The sequence below is a fragment of the Etheostoma cragini genome, chromosome 17, assembly GCF_013103735.1.
Source record: "Etheostoma cragini isolate CJK2018 chromosome 17, CSU_Ecrag_1.0, whole genome shotgun sequence".
Classification (NCBI taxonomy): domain Eukaryota; kingdom Metazoa; phylum Chordata; class Actinopteri; order Perciformes; family Percidae; genus Etheostoma; species Etheostoma cragini.
The window spans coordinates 9,663,908-9,678,805 of NC_048423.1; the positions used below are offsets into that span (position 1 = coordinate 9,663,908).

General features: G+C 38.2%; 1 protein-coding gene across 18 annotated transcripts in view; it reads right to left on the reverse strand.

Moving 5' to 3' along the window:
- Nucleotides 1-14,898, reverse strand: part of pcdh15a (protocadherin-related 15a) — a 197,280-nt gene that overhangs the window by 93,892 nt on the left and 88,490 nt on the right. For all 18 annotated transcript variants that reach the window (XM_034897631.1, XM_034897633.1, XM_034897632.1 and 15 more), the window contains 7 exons: nt 12,253-12,413; nt 9,367-9,522; nt 8,075-8,194; nt 7,837-7,947; nt 3,899-4,069; nt 473-581; nt 209-321 (listed from right to left, as the gene is read on the reverse strand). In XM_034897631.1, the coding sequence (XP_034753522.1) occupies nt 209-321; nt 473-581; nt 3,899-4,069; nt 7,837-7,947; nt 8,075-8,194; nt 9,367-9,522; nt 12,253-12,413 (941 nt within the window). The remainder of the gene's footprint in view (nt 1-208; nt 322-472; nt 582-3,898; nt 4,070-7,836; nt 7,948-8,074; nt 8,195-9,366; nt 9,523-12,252; nt 12,414-14,898) is intronic.

Genomic DNA, 14,898 nt, shown 5'->3' on the forward strand with positions numbered 1-14,898 from the left:
GGCAATGGCATGAATGTAACAGAAGTTTATTATTACCAACAAGTTGAAAGTTACGCACTAAAGCTTTAAGTATGTGTGACAGAGTAAATGTACTCTAACTTGTTACTACCCACCTCTGGTGTGGGGTTAAGTTTCAATCAAACGTGGGTGACATCCTTTAAACTTTGATAACATAAAACTAGCATTTATTTAGGATTTTACGGTTTACCTTGATGATAAGCGTGAACCTTTGATACAAGTCCCTGCTGATAGGCTTCAGAACACGCAGCTCTGCAGTCGTTCTGTTCAGGGTGAAATACTCTGGATATGTGACTGGATGACCTGCAATAAAGAGTAAGAACATTCACAGATTTGGATTTTGTGTACTTAACGGTAACATCAGAATGAACATTTAGAAGTCAAGTCATGGCAGGCCCACTGAGCCAAAGAACACTGAATGTGTAAATTCAATGAAGATACATGATAAACCTACCAACAAGGATGTAGTAAAGAATGTTAGGTCTGTCTGATGGGGGCTGTATGTTTCTGTCCATGTCCACGGCCCGGATTGCAGGGGTCACATTTAGTGGGTTCAGTTTACTCTGCAACAAGGGTAGGGGTAGTCATTTAACAACACAGCAAGACAATCAGATGCAAATCCATTTATTTTCTGTTGACTGGGAAGTTGTAGCCTAGAGTTTCACAGATATTGTCTCCTAAAATAACATTGAGTGCATTATTATGCAGATACAAGCATTTTAGTTTCTTATGAAACAGATAATTCAGCTTAGAAAAGATATCATCATCCCTGTAAAACCTTTTGTGCGTGCTTTATATCAATATTTTGGCTGATGTATAATCTTACGTGACATATTGTATATCACTTGCACTGTGCTCCTCTAGATAAAAACTGATCTACAGAAAAGCCGTGGAATCTCCTCCTGGCTCACTAAATTGTTCTCAGCTTTTCAAGGGGATGAGAGGAGCTGCTGTGATTGGGCATTCTGGAAGACTGAATATTTGGACTTAAACATAATGTTTCTCATCTCCAATTAAAGAACCAAATGTTTGATGGGGGTCAGTGTATTAGCAGTTGTAATCTATTGCACACTGGCCAATTATTAGGATGTTTAATTAACACGCCAGTGCTAATAAATCCATTTCTCATCAGCATTCTTCTAAATACGCCTAATGTACATCAGGGATAATCTGTTTGTGGCGCTGTAGGCTACTGTTCCTGCTCATGCATACTTAGACATCATCAGCACTAATTACCCAGCTCTACCTCTACACTTTTGCGACAACATATGGCTAAGTGGGAATATGTTTAGCACATCACATTTAAGAATACCTCTCCTCGTGCAAAATGGCTCCATATGGCTGATATAGTATGCTTGAGTATGCTAAACTTCCTTAGCATTGACAAGCACATGGCTAACAGTTCTATGGCAGGAAAAATCCCCTCCCTGAGGGGGATATTTATATCCCTCTGCTCTGGAGTAATCCTTACACCCCTCCCTAACCAGCCCTCTCGCTTTTACAATGTCTGGAGGTGCGCTAAATCAAATCCCCCTAGCTCTGCACAATGATGATTAGCAATAATACCCTCCTCCAGCAGTCATTATCCAGGGGACTCCAGAGCACGCATTATATCCCCTCAGGGCAAAAAATAAATACAAGTCAACTTAATAATGCCTGTCTAGCCATTGTGATTAATTACAATACACTCATCAATTATGGTAAGACAAATCTCCCTGTGGACAGATATGTTAACACTGCAAAGTTGAGAAAATTCAGAGAACAACCAAAAACTGCCTGAAAATTCCAAAGCCAATGTATGCCTTTCCTACAAAAACTTCTGAAATTAAATTGCACACTTCTTTTAGGAAAGTAAAATTAGGTAATTTACATTTAACAAGCTTAATGCACTACATATACAATATTTTGGGGAAAAAAAACTAAATGTTTAGATAGAAAAAGATAGGGAGAAAGGCTACAATTTTCTTAGTTATGAAAACCCTTTGGTTTGTGCAGCCGGTGCTCCTAGATCCTGCATACTTAGCAGTCTGCAAACCTTTTATCATAAATTATACATTACATGGGTAAACTATGAATAGAAAGGATGGACAAACAACTGTGACTAACTATGACAGCTCCCCCTCAACTACAGGTACACAGGAACCCACAAACACACAGTACTTGCACATACAGGTACATGTATACCTTTTTTATTACTCCCTCTCTCCCTGTAGGCCTCAATCTACATCCTTTGATTGATAGATTGAACCAATCCACAGTAGCTCATAGCTCATGTTGTGTCATTATTGCAGACTTAGATGCTATTTAATCTCTTTGTCTGAGTTCAATACATTTCATCTTCCAAACATGTCAAACCCAGTATACATTTAACCCATATTTGATGCAGTTTGTCATGACACTGCTTTAGAGCAGAATTCTCAGATATTTTTCTTATAATTTTCTTAAACGTCAGTTGGTGCAGCAAGTGAAACAATAACTTGTTTTGCCAAGCTACGATTAACAAAATGTGGAAGGAAAAATGGCACTTATTTGTTAACCAATCCCATATAGTAGAACCAATGAAATGCTGACATTACAGTCTTTCACATTAAAGATATCTACTGCATGAAACAGAGAACATAATTATACTGGCAGGTCTACAAAATAGAAGACTACTATGTTGATCAAGAGCTAAAACACAGACAAGAACATTCCCACTGTTGGCCAATTTAGAGTTTCTAATTATACCTAATCATAACTCCTTTACAGTCTCTTTCGATTTTGGGGGGGGGGGGGGGGGGGGGGGGACTGGAGGAGAATCCATGTAATGACACAGAAAACATGCAAACTCCACACAGAAAGGAGCCGAGCCGAGATGAAAATCTTCCTGGTCTGAGCCTGAGGACATCGCAATGCCAACCCCAATCTAGTCCAGCCCACTAAATCCAATAAAATCTAACCCAGACTACTCCAATCCAATCCTATTTAATTCAATTGAATGTGGTCCAAAACAGTTCACCCTAGTCTAGTCTAGACTGCTTCTGAGGTGTGTGTTATACGGATCACATCTTTAGAATAAGCAAGTAAGACCTTGAGTTGAGATTGTTTAATCAACTGTTGTTTCAAAGATGAACAATGAACTGTCAAGTTCAAGAAGTCATATGTTGCCCTGAATTAGGGAATCTACAGTTCCAACTGATGGCCACTGATCAGGCTTCATCTGTTGGTGAAGGTCTTGTGATCAAAACCTCCAAAACTGTACAAAATAGACCTTGAGGTGAGATTGTTTAGAGTCTAGTCTAGTTTAATACAATAAATTAGCACGGTCCTACTCAATTAGTTTTACTTCAGATGTTTTGCATATACATAAACAGTACATGTATATAGACAGACAAACTAACTAACTAAATAGTGATACATATAACACATTGTTTTGTGACTCTTTATCTCAGCTGTCAAACTATCTCTCCCCCTCTCTATTTTTCTTGCTCCTACACATTCCCGTGGTGTTTGACTGTGATCCCAGGTCAACTCAGCCTTCAGCTCTAATTGCTGGTCCAGCAGAGCAGAAAATGCTCCTGGAATAATCATGCTTAGACACAGCAGCAAAGTTTACTTGGCATCCAGGTGTGAAGGCAAGGTGTAAGCGACAATTAGGCTATTTAAAAGGTGTGGAATAGTTTAACATTAAGCAAGAATGTTCAAAATGTATCCAGTACAAATGTATACGAAATCTGAACTACACGGCACATTGCTCATGACACACAAACAGGAAGACAGAAGATAAAAACACAACCTGTGTGCATGAAAACACAAATATGCACCGACTGTTAAAAGAAGGAATGTTGTTAAAATGACCTTGTGGAACCGCAGCATGTTTGCCTGTCTGGCTGGTTCTTACCGGTTGAGTGAATTCAGGGATAGCAACATGGTAGGTGAGGGGGTTGCAGTCACGGGTGTTGTTCACCAAAATGCAAGGCAGGAACATAGGGCCCAGGTCGTCTCCGTCAAGAACATCCACCGTCAGAGTTGTGGTAGCTGTTAGTCTGTTGGGGGGGTGGGGAGCGCGGTCCTGGAAAATGAACAAATGCTTTTCAATTTCAACCTTTAAACTTCCAGACAATTTGTTGCTATGTGCATTAGGCTAAAATCAATGTAATATGTTAAATGAATAGCAGATCTCTGCAGCTGTTCTTCAGCATATATTACAGTGGAAGCTCCCATTCATGCATTAATTCAGCTGTTTTTATCTTTAATTGTTTGCAGGAAATCGTACGGATTTTGTTTTGTGCTTTAAGTAAAACATTATTGAAGTATTTCTGCACTAACAAAAAAATATCAGACCATGAACAGTGCTAAATAAAAATAGGTTATCTTAATGCAAAACCCTGTTCATATCATAAAAAAAGAAACATTGACGCTTTTATTATATTGTGTGGTGATGGCGCAGTGGATATGACCAATGCCTTTGGTGTAGGTGATCTGGCTTTAATTCCCACAGCAAAACATTAACCAATTTGTCCATGAGCAAGACAATTAACCCCTAGTTGCTCCAGAGGCATACAACCTCTGAGATATATATATATATATATATATATATATATATATATAGCCATTATGTCGTTTTGGATAAAAGTGTCAGCTAAGTGACATGTAAAAAATATAATTTTGTAGAAGCTTTTGTAATATCTACAATGTTATTGTTATTTGTCTGCATTTTTTGATGGTAGAAAGTGTTGCTTTTTTCCATTACAATCTAACGTTAGACTACTGCTAACTGTTAAGAAGCACCATGCTGAGGCCAGACAGCTTGGCAACCAATGTTGGTCAGGTCTCCCCCAATTTCTATGTCTGGTTGTGTAGTATTTGGTTTGGAAGCCTTTTTTTGTGATTTTTCACAGTACAAAGTCCTGCTAAAAACTCTGTTGCAGTAGCTCCAGCTGCTACTTGTGAAACAAAACTGGAGTGCAGCGGAGCTTCCACCAATGACGCTGGCCAATCAGAGCAGACTTGGCTTTTTCGGAAGGGAACTAAAAAGAGACAGGCGCTCCTACAGAGCATCTCATACAGAGGGTGAATAGGTGCAGCCGCCATGGGCAGTATGAGTAAAAAAAGTGTTTTTTGAACATTAAAGCATGTGATCATGTTCTAGTAGAAACAAAAAATCGATGTGTGAACCTGAAAATGCTATATAATAGTTTCTCATTAACTTAGCTGCCTGATTTTCTTTAGGTTTTGCCACAGAATAAATTTGTATCCTTGGCAGAAGGCTTGTCAACTAGAACTGTGCTAAAAAGCTCCCACTTGTCTATGTATTTGAATGAAAGTAATGTTACATGCATACAGCATGTTCCCAAATTCTACTAAACTTTTCATCTTAAGGAAATAACTCTTAACCATAAAACATGTCTTTTCAGCAGCTATCCTTAACGCTTCCCCCTTGTGGTACTGTTGCTTCCTAGAGTGGTACCCTGAGAAGTGAGCAGCACAGCACTTCAAAGATTTTCACTGTTAGTGTAATTGAACTCTTGACACAAGCAGCGCAGAGTTCTAGTAAATACCATGTCTTCTTTCTTTCTCTACTCTGACTACGTCTTGCAAAAGAAAACGAAATCTCCTCGGGGGACCTCATGCCAGGGTAAAGGGTTGAGTCCTTTGCTCCCTAATGCAGGAAATGGAGTGAATAGGAGAGGAGCTGAATGCTTATATGCCCTGCAGTACTGCCATATTTTAGTAAAGAGTGTAATATATGACCACTGCTTGTAAGGGTAAGTTATCAAAGATCGGAAAGTGATTATAATGATTCTGTACATTTAGACACTTTTAAACAATAAGGGTGTAAAACACCCCACAGTGTTTATTAAGGAATGGGGAACCCTTAAATCCCAGCCTCTGTATTTCTCTAATTGACGTTAAATTCAGTATTTCATCTATGTTGATTCTGCCGTGGCAGCCCACCGCGTCAAAACTTCAGCTCCCACAGTTTCAGAAAAAGGGCTGTACGACAGGCTTTCTATCAGCAGTGATTTTTAGTGTGCATTTTGGAAAATAGCACGGACACACGCGTCACACCACAAGTAGGCACTCGCGCTACTAGGCGAAAAACAGAGAGAAAAAACAAAGAGACTGCTGCTGTCTGGAGGATAACTAGCCAGTTGAGGTTGCGTGTGTGCATCCTTGAGAACTGTAGGTCTTATAACTTATGTTGTCAGTTCACTGAAGCATGTTATTGTATTGGTCTATAGTTCTTGCAAATTTGAAGTTAACTCGTGATTTTTGTTGTTTGTAATCTTCACCTGCTAGCTAAATTGCTCGTGGCTGTTGATTTGATATAAAAGCTGGTGGGGTACTGCCGCGTGAGTAAAGACTCGAGAAAAAGCCTAATTTAAAATTATAACTCATCCTGGCAACATCAGGACTGGCAAAATTAGGATGCCAGGTTTAACAACATTTTTTTCAGTCATGTTGACCCGTGAGATGGTGAATGAAAAGTCCCTCCCTCAAGCAAAATCCATAATTATGCATCCATTTTTAACTCTGATATGCAAAGCAGCTCTGGTATAAACAGACTACACAAAGTTGTTTCAAAATGTCTAAAAGACAGCTTCAATCACTTTGATGGAAAAAAAACTGAAAATGAAAAGGATGGTTTGCGAAGTGAAGACCATATTTTTGAAATACAAAAACAATATACACCAGACGTTGCCTCAAAACTGCACTCAGAAATATAAATAACACAGTGTAAGCACTTGCACTCAGTGTAGCAGAAAATGTCATGTTCAAAAGACCCGCCCGGTAAAATAACTGAATATGTGGAACACGGGGAAACACTATCTCAGGCCGATAAAAAACATGTCCTTTAGTGCTCCAATTCCAAAACAACTTGCAAATGCAGCTGCTGTTATTCAATACAAAGGACATGTTGAGAAATTTGTTTAGTGGAACTGATAGTTTACCCTCAAAGTCAATGCTGAGGTAAAACAATTCAAACAAAATCAGTTGATAATGAGAACTTACTGGGCTGTCAAAATGGTCCAAAAACAACGTTTGAAAATTCTTTCTAAACAAAAACTGATTATAATTTATATTATAATAATATATTGGAATATCTATTTTTGTGCATTATGTTTTTAAGACAGTAAACCAATACAACAAGTGACATAACTACCTGTATAGGTTTTCATTTCAAAACTAAACTATCCTAGACTGCAAAACTTAATTTAAAGACAGTTGTCCTCTCTCCCTCTCTAGAGTGTTGCAGAAGGCAAGACATGACATGGATTACAATTCGCTCAAGAAGCCGGTTCATATTTTGGTCATAAACAACCAAGTTTCTTCCTTAACGTCCTTGAATTTATTGAAACATTTCCGCATCAGTCCTTACTGACAGAAATCCCTGAGTCTCCTCGTCTCTCCAGTTAAACATTTTCATGGAAGTCTTAGTCTAAATGACCCTTCTTCTTCACCCTTGGTTGTTTTCTTCTGGTCTTGCACCAGCCACACAATGAAAACATCATCAACATGCCCCCTCGCTCACTGTTAATTCTCCGGACAATGACTGACTGGGCTGAATCGTACATTACATATTACATTTTGTACACTCTATGGGAGGTTAATGTTTACAGTTGTGTAGGTAGCAGCGACCCAGGCCCATGCAGAATGTGAGGCAGATAGTCGTGGTTGTGCTGCTTTGTATATTTTCTTTTTCCCACAATCCAATACACATTTTCATACTCTAAAACGTGTTAATTTTTTTACAGTCAAATATATATATTTAGAATTTAGAGTTTTTGTTGACAGCCATGCTAGTCTTAATCCCTGCAATCAGAAGGTACTTACATTGGCTTGAACCAAAACCATGTAGCGAGTTCTCTCCTCATAGTTTAGCCTCTCCGCCAGAATAATGTTTCCTGAAAGGGTGTTTGCAACACTCACTGTTCTGTTAGATGCCTGAAAGCAAAATAGAGTCAATATGATAAGACACAAAGGACAGTGGTTGTGAGCAATAAGTCATGACTGTTGAAGAAATTTCTAATAGTGTTGAGGGTGTTTATCATGGTATGACTTGTCCATATACCGGGTCATTGTGGTTGTAAAGGATGCTGTATTCTATATGTCCATTGGGCCCATCGTCAATGTCCGTAGCTCCATTATTTCCTGAGAAGCCAGTGAAAATGGTCGTTCCAACTGGTGTGAGCTACAAAAAATAGATAAGCGTGAGGAGAAAGCAAAGTCAGTAGCTCAAACAGCCCAATGAGAGCACATCTACAGTATTTACTGCAGAGAGACCATGCATATAGCTATTAAGGTTTTCGACTCTACCCCATTAGTATACAAAAAGAAAAAAAAGGGGGAATGTTGCAGTCAGCAGCAGTCTCGAGGCTTACGCACACTGCTGACAGAATAACAAAAAGTAAGTATGGGAACTACTGCTGTTCCCCAGAGCCCTCAGCAAAGCCCACAAGATCAGGCATTGGACAGGAGAGCTTGTTCGGGGGAGAAGATGACAGCACTATAGAATGACTCACTATACTACTGGGGCAGCTGTATATGGCTATAATAACACACTAAGAGGAATTTCAAACATGCAATGCACAAAATGGTACATGGAGACAAAAGTCTGGGATGTTGGGAACTCAGCAGGAAATTATTTCCTAATCTCAAAACACACAACTGTAAAGTCAGATGATTTGATGAATTGTTTTGAATCATTACAGGTGACCAATGTTGGTCTTAGAGGCAAAAGCTTGTCTTGTCTGGTGCTCATTAGATACAGTATACATGAGTGCAGAGCAGGCTGCATCAAAAATCCCAGATGTTTTCCTGACCTGTAAGTTTGCATGAATTGTGTCAAATGTACAAAACTAACTTTGTGTTATATCTAACAGGGTAGTGTACTTAGGTATTACAGCCACATTGTACAAGTTGCCATTATTTCAAATATCAAAAGCGAAAAATAACAAAAAGATTTAGTAAGAACCTAAGTATTAATTAATAGCTGAAGGCAGTCACATAGTCATGTTCCTCAATAATATTGAGTCACCAACTTAATTTGACTGGTTTGGACCATTTCGATAGTCAACAATGGTGTGTGCAAATTGTTAATACCAGACATTGGTGAGCCTACTGGTACAATTAAATAAAAATCTGACAGACAGTAAAGCATTCCAATGTGCCTTCCTTTGGAGATCTGACCCTGGGACACTGAGATGAATGGGCTGAAACCAATAGATGGTGTGTGCCAATTTTCCACAGGATTGGCTCATTTAACAAACTAAGCAAAAATATGTCTGATAAAAATTAACATTCTACACACAGCGTCTTTAGCTAGAGATCCCACGTCACCAAGAACAGGAGTCACACACTTACCTCGTTAACTGCAACATAGTAGCGTGGCTGCTGAAAGCGAGGGCTGTTGTCATTCCTGTCCCTTACAACTATCCGTACCTCATGAAAAATGACAGTACCAACCAGCTCGTTGGTGCACTGGACCACAACCACAATGGTGGTGATAGAGTTGGGTGGCTGAGAGAGAGAAAACAACGATTTACTAAGAAGTACAATATATGGAAATGATGCTCAAAGCAATAAGAAAAAGGGAAGCAAGGTTTTTTTTTTTTTGGTGAACCTGAACATTATTCTGACAATTAATTCATCCTGACTGTATCTACTTAAGTAGGAATGAAAACAATGCAACAATCAATAAAAAATGATATTTTGTTGATTGTGTTGACTGTATTTTTTTCATTGGTGTAAACAAAGTGAACAAATCATGGTTATTCTTTATTTTTTATTTTTTTAAGCTTGACTGTGCAGCCTAATTTCTTTCTTTGAAAATGACATGTAATACATTATTAAAATGTCACATCAAACGAAGAGCTGCAAGCTGTGTGCCTTGTTCTGTTTAAAATGTTTATTGGACAGCAGCAGCTTGTCTCGTTGCCACCACTACTTGTCAGACATAATCTGGATTTAGAAATAGTAATAACGTAATGCAACCTGGTAAGCTTCTCCCTTCCCCTTTCTCCCTCTCATTTGCAAATGTGTGACTCCCATGTGCTCCTAAACGTTTTCTCCTGCTACTTGACCATATTTCTAAGATATTCCCATTAGTAGCTTCATGTGTAGCATGAACCATCCCCATTCTCTACATAACCTAAGCACACACTTCAAAAACAGCTTCTTTCCCCCAGCAGTCACAACAGTTAACACACAGCGAACCCCACACCTCACATGTCTCTGCGCCATTTAAACCAATCAGCATTCACAGCAGGTTTACTGGATACCCTAGAGAACTGGACTGAACATATTGCATACAGACAGTGTCTGCATTTATTCATTCACTTACCATATTTAGCACTAGGGGTGAATTATCATGCCAGACTGAAACCAATGACCACCAACTTGGGTGCTAAATAACATCTAGTATATTTTCTCTTCAAAGCTAAACAGCTGTGAAAACGTGATTTTTTCATTAAAATGCAAAGGCAATGAGGTAATGACAGAGATTAAAATAATCTACGTTTTGCTTAAACTCTAGTAAGAGTCAAGGTTAATTGGCTTATTGTATTGATCATTTGGACATGAATGCTATTATCAGTGATATTTGCAAATTGCTAATTTATCACAATCTCACATGACAGGTTTGATTTGTCACCCTCCTTATCTGTTTGCCATTTGTAAGCATGAAAGATGACAAACTACAAAAAGAACAAAGGGACAGTGCCAAACAAAAGGAGTATCCCAGAAGCCCGTTTCATAAAGCACCTTTAGTGAAAACTCTGAGTTTGTTAACCCTATAAGATGAGGGAAACTGTAGGTTTTCCGCTTCAGAAAGGGAGGTTAATCAAACCTGAGAGAGAGAATTAACTCCAGCCCGTTTCAGAAAGCGAGGTGACTTAACCATGGATTCAGTAGCTATGTTAACTGAGTCTTTGAACATAACCTGGTCTGGTGCAGGTTTTCTTCAATAAACCTTGAGTTTCTCTCAGTCTCCTCTCTATTATTATGTTAATGATAGTTCTGTAGCCTAGGTTACATACCATTTTACCAGTAATATCAAAAATTTGTGATTAAATATGAAATAAATACACCAAATTGGATTCTATGCATGCACGCAAATTCTCGTTCTTTTGCAGCATCAGCTGTGTTTTTAAGGAAATACACTGTATGTTCAAACTTGCTTTATGTGTGCATGAGTAATTACACCAACCAGTTTGTTGTTGTTGCCATGGTAAATCGTAGAATCATGGCTCCATTGCATGTTGCTTTTTTATATTGGTGGTGCACGTGCTTAACTTTAAGTGAACATACCCCAAAAACTCTGAGTTTCCACTCTCTGGGTAAATAAATTCAGAGTTCAAGGTTAGACTCAGAGTTTGTTAAACATCCTTTCCAAAAAGGGCCCCAGTTATGTGTTGTGAATATAAACAACACATATGGACCATATGGATTCAGAAACCAGCATAAACCCTTATCCTGATTTCAAGAAATCTGAAGAATTTATACTAGCTGGAGTACTTTGATAGAAACCGGGATTTTGTAGCATGTTACCACCGCATCCAGGTTTCAGATCATTATCTGCCATGTGTGCAGGTGCGTCATCAAGTTATATAGCAGTTAGTCAGTAAAAATACTAAAAATATGATCAGTACTCAAAATACCGGAAAGCTGCATTTGAAAAAATTTAGGGGGAGCTCTAAAATATTTTTATTTTAGATGCCACTATTTTTTCCGTCAGTATAAATTTATATTTTCTTGTTCCTGAAATACCGTTCCTTTATTATTTCATAATGTGAAAGGCCTCAGAAATTATAAAAATGTTGACTAATTAGTAAATTTAAATTGATAAAATTAAATGTTAAAGAACTGACTTATTTTACTTTTTTGCAAATCAGATTTTCATTTGTTTTCTCCAAATAAAAATAAACAGACAACGTGCAACATATTTTGCAAATACAGACAGCATACACAAAAATAAAAAGACAAGAAATACAAATTAGAGTGAGGACAGCTAGGTAGATTGACTTACCTATGATTCTCATATAAATAGATGCAATGTTTGTGTACAACACTTGATCATGACTAGAGACCACTGGCAGAATTAGCTTGCGTTAAACACTGTCCTCTTATCCGCAAAATGAGCTCACACGAGAGAATATGATGGAAAATGTAATTATTAGGATTTGATTTGATAATGATTTTATTTTTCTCTGGTATGTTGCTACAGATCGCCGTCTTTAGTCCTGTACTTACGTCTCTGTCCAGAACACGCCCTGTGCTGTTGAGGTAGAGCCTCTGTCGTGATGGTTCCAGTATCACCCAGTAGTCGTAGTTGTCTAGCAATGTCAGTGAGATGGTTCTGCCTGGGTCTTGGGCACGGCCATTTATCTGCATGTTTTCCACCAAAACTGTACCTGTGAAAGGAAAGCAATCTCCAATAAAAATGTTGAAGGTAATTTCAAATATCCATTTTATTCTTACAGTTCATTATTAAAATCAGGTTGGTGGTGGAAAAGTAAATGTTTTTACTTCAATTGGATGAACTGAAAACAAAGGAGCACAGTTTAGTTGAATAATGTCCCATTAAAGTTTATTTGAATCAAAATGTTGTAACATCTAAGATAGTTTCAGTATTTGTTTCTGTATGATAGGCTTTTTTATCTTTCTGGAGAAAAACTAACATTATTTTTAGAATTTACTCCTACATTGACCACTCAACAGCCCTCAGAGACTTTGCAAATAATGCCTCAGATCTTTGTAGAGTGTTCCACATCTAATGAAGGCAAACCAAAAATTGATAGTTATCATCCTTGACGGCAACGCCACTTTCTGGTTTTTATTACAAAGCTTTTAATCAGAGACTGATTCAACTTTGCCACAGCAGCCCTGTGGGAAAACCCTCCCAAAGTCCGTTAAATCTGCGGATTGTTTGACTTCTATGCAGCCAAATTAGTGGATTTATGAAATAACTGGTGATCCACTAAAAAAAGAATAATCCAGGAGGATCAGTGATGCAGTATTTTAACTAAGATCAGTGATGCAATAAGAACTTTAAATTTATCAGTAAAAGTACACCGTGAAGTAAAGTCTCCCATTACTAAACTACTGTAAAGAGAACGCAATAAGAAAGTTGCATGCATTCTATAAATATAAAAAAAATCATATATAAAGAAACCACACTTTACCACATTGCACTGTTGATTAAATTCTTCAGTCTTTGTATTGGATTATGAATTTGGCAGATCCAGGTACAGCCCAGAAGGGCCGACGTTTTAATGTTTTAATTACTATCAATGGCAACTACACAATAAGCAATTAGGTTACCAAACACAGTCACATGTTTTATCCAAACATAAGTGTATTTGGATAACACGTAATAATTTACACATGCTGTAGAAAAATGATCCCTGCCATGCTGAAATACTGCAAACAGGATGTGTTTACACTACTACTGCTACTTTAAATGTCACTGCCAATGCTTGCTGGTAGTACTTTTACATGGCGTGCCTCGGTGTGAAAAGAGAAATGCATCACTTCAATTTTGCTATTATATGTAATTGGCTGGTCACATTTGTAAGAAAATGGCGGTCAATATGTTACATTTTTCAAGTGCTTAGACAGAAACTATTTGGCATCTCAACACAGAATGCATTTATACAGCCATTAAGAGTTAACAGCACCCTGACAAGCTATTGGTGAGCATAGTCACAGCTGCCAAGCATGAAAACACATGGGTTATTATGACCTCATAGTTAATTATTCAGGGGTTTTTGTTTTCTTTATTACCTTAATTCATTCCCTTTTCATTCACAAACATCACTCACATTTACATGTAATCAACAATATGCCTAAAGTGAGCTGGACACTCTTCAAAGAACAATGTGTTTTCTCCAAAAAATGAGTTTCAAGCTCATAAACTTAGGCACAAGTAGATGTTAAAATACTGAGGAGACTAAAAGCACTTGCTATGCCTCGCCAATCTACCAGCTGTAAAACCAAAGAGGGTGGTGGTATTGTAATGAGCTTTTTAATTACTGCCAATAACATCTTGAATTCCATCATAAAGCAGGTTAATTCATTTTGCAGTCACACAGACGCTCCGATAGTCAAGAAGGAGCCCAAATGGAGGTGTAATGGAAGTTTTGCCTTGTAATCATAATACACTCCTGCATTTTATGCTACTATGAATGACTGCACTCCTTGTTTGCACCAGTCAGGGTGTGATGCATTTGTGTGTTATAATCACAAGGACCTATAATTACCTGTCTCACTTAGGCTAAACTCCATCTGAAAAATGGATCTTCTAAGAATTTAATTTAAAAGTCAAAAGACCCCCCTGTTGCTGGTTCATTAATCTAAAACACAGCTTTTCATAAATATATCTGCCTCAGTACCTTGAGTGGTGAGCCACATCTTTTTGAAACTCTCGGGTTGTAAATTACACCGCTGATAACATTACAAGGGAGGACTGAGTGAGCCTAAAGTTAATTGAACTTCACTTTTTTTTTTTTTTGCTGTGAAAGCCAAGTCTCCCACTGTTCTGGGCACTTCCTCTCTCAATCTCAGTCACACAGCAAGTTGCTGTCCTCATCCTACACAAGCAAGTGCTACCCAGAGTTCTACCAAGCTTCAACTCTAAATAAATAAATCTTTCTCTCTCTCTCTCTCTCTCTCTCTCTCTCTCTCTCTCTCTCTCTCTCTCTCTCTCTCTCTCTCTTTCGTAGCCTGTGAGTCAGTCAGGGTCAACTGGGCAGAGGCGCCTCTGATCTCAGCTTCACAGTGGACTAACCCTGCAGAGACAACATAGAGATCTTACTTTTATCCCAAATATCAATAATTTTGGCATCTCTAGACGATGGAACTAGATAAGTGTGGAGGCCAGTTTTATGATTGGGCTCC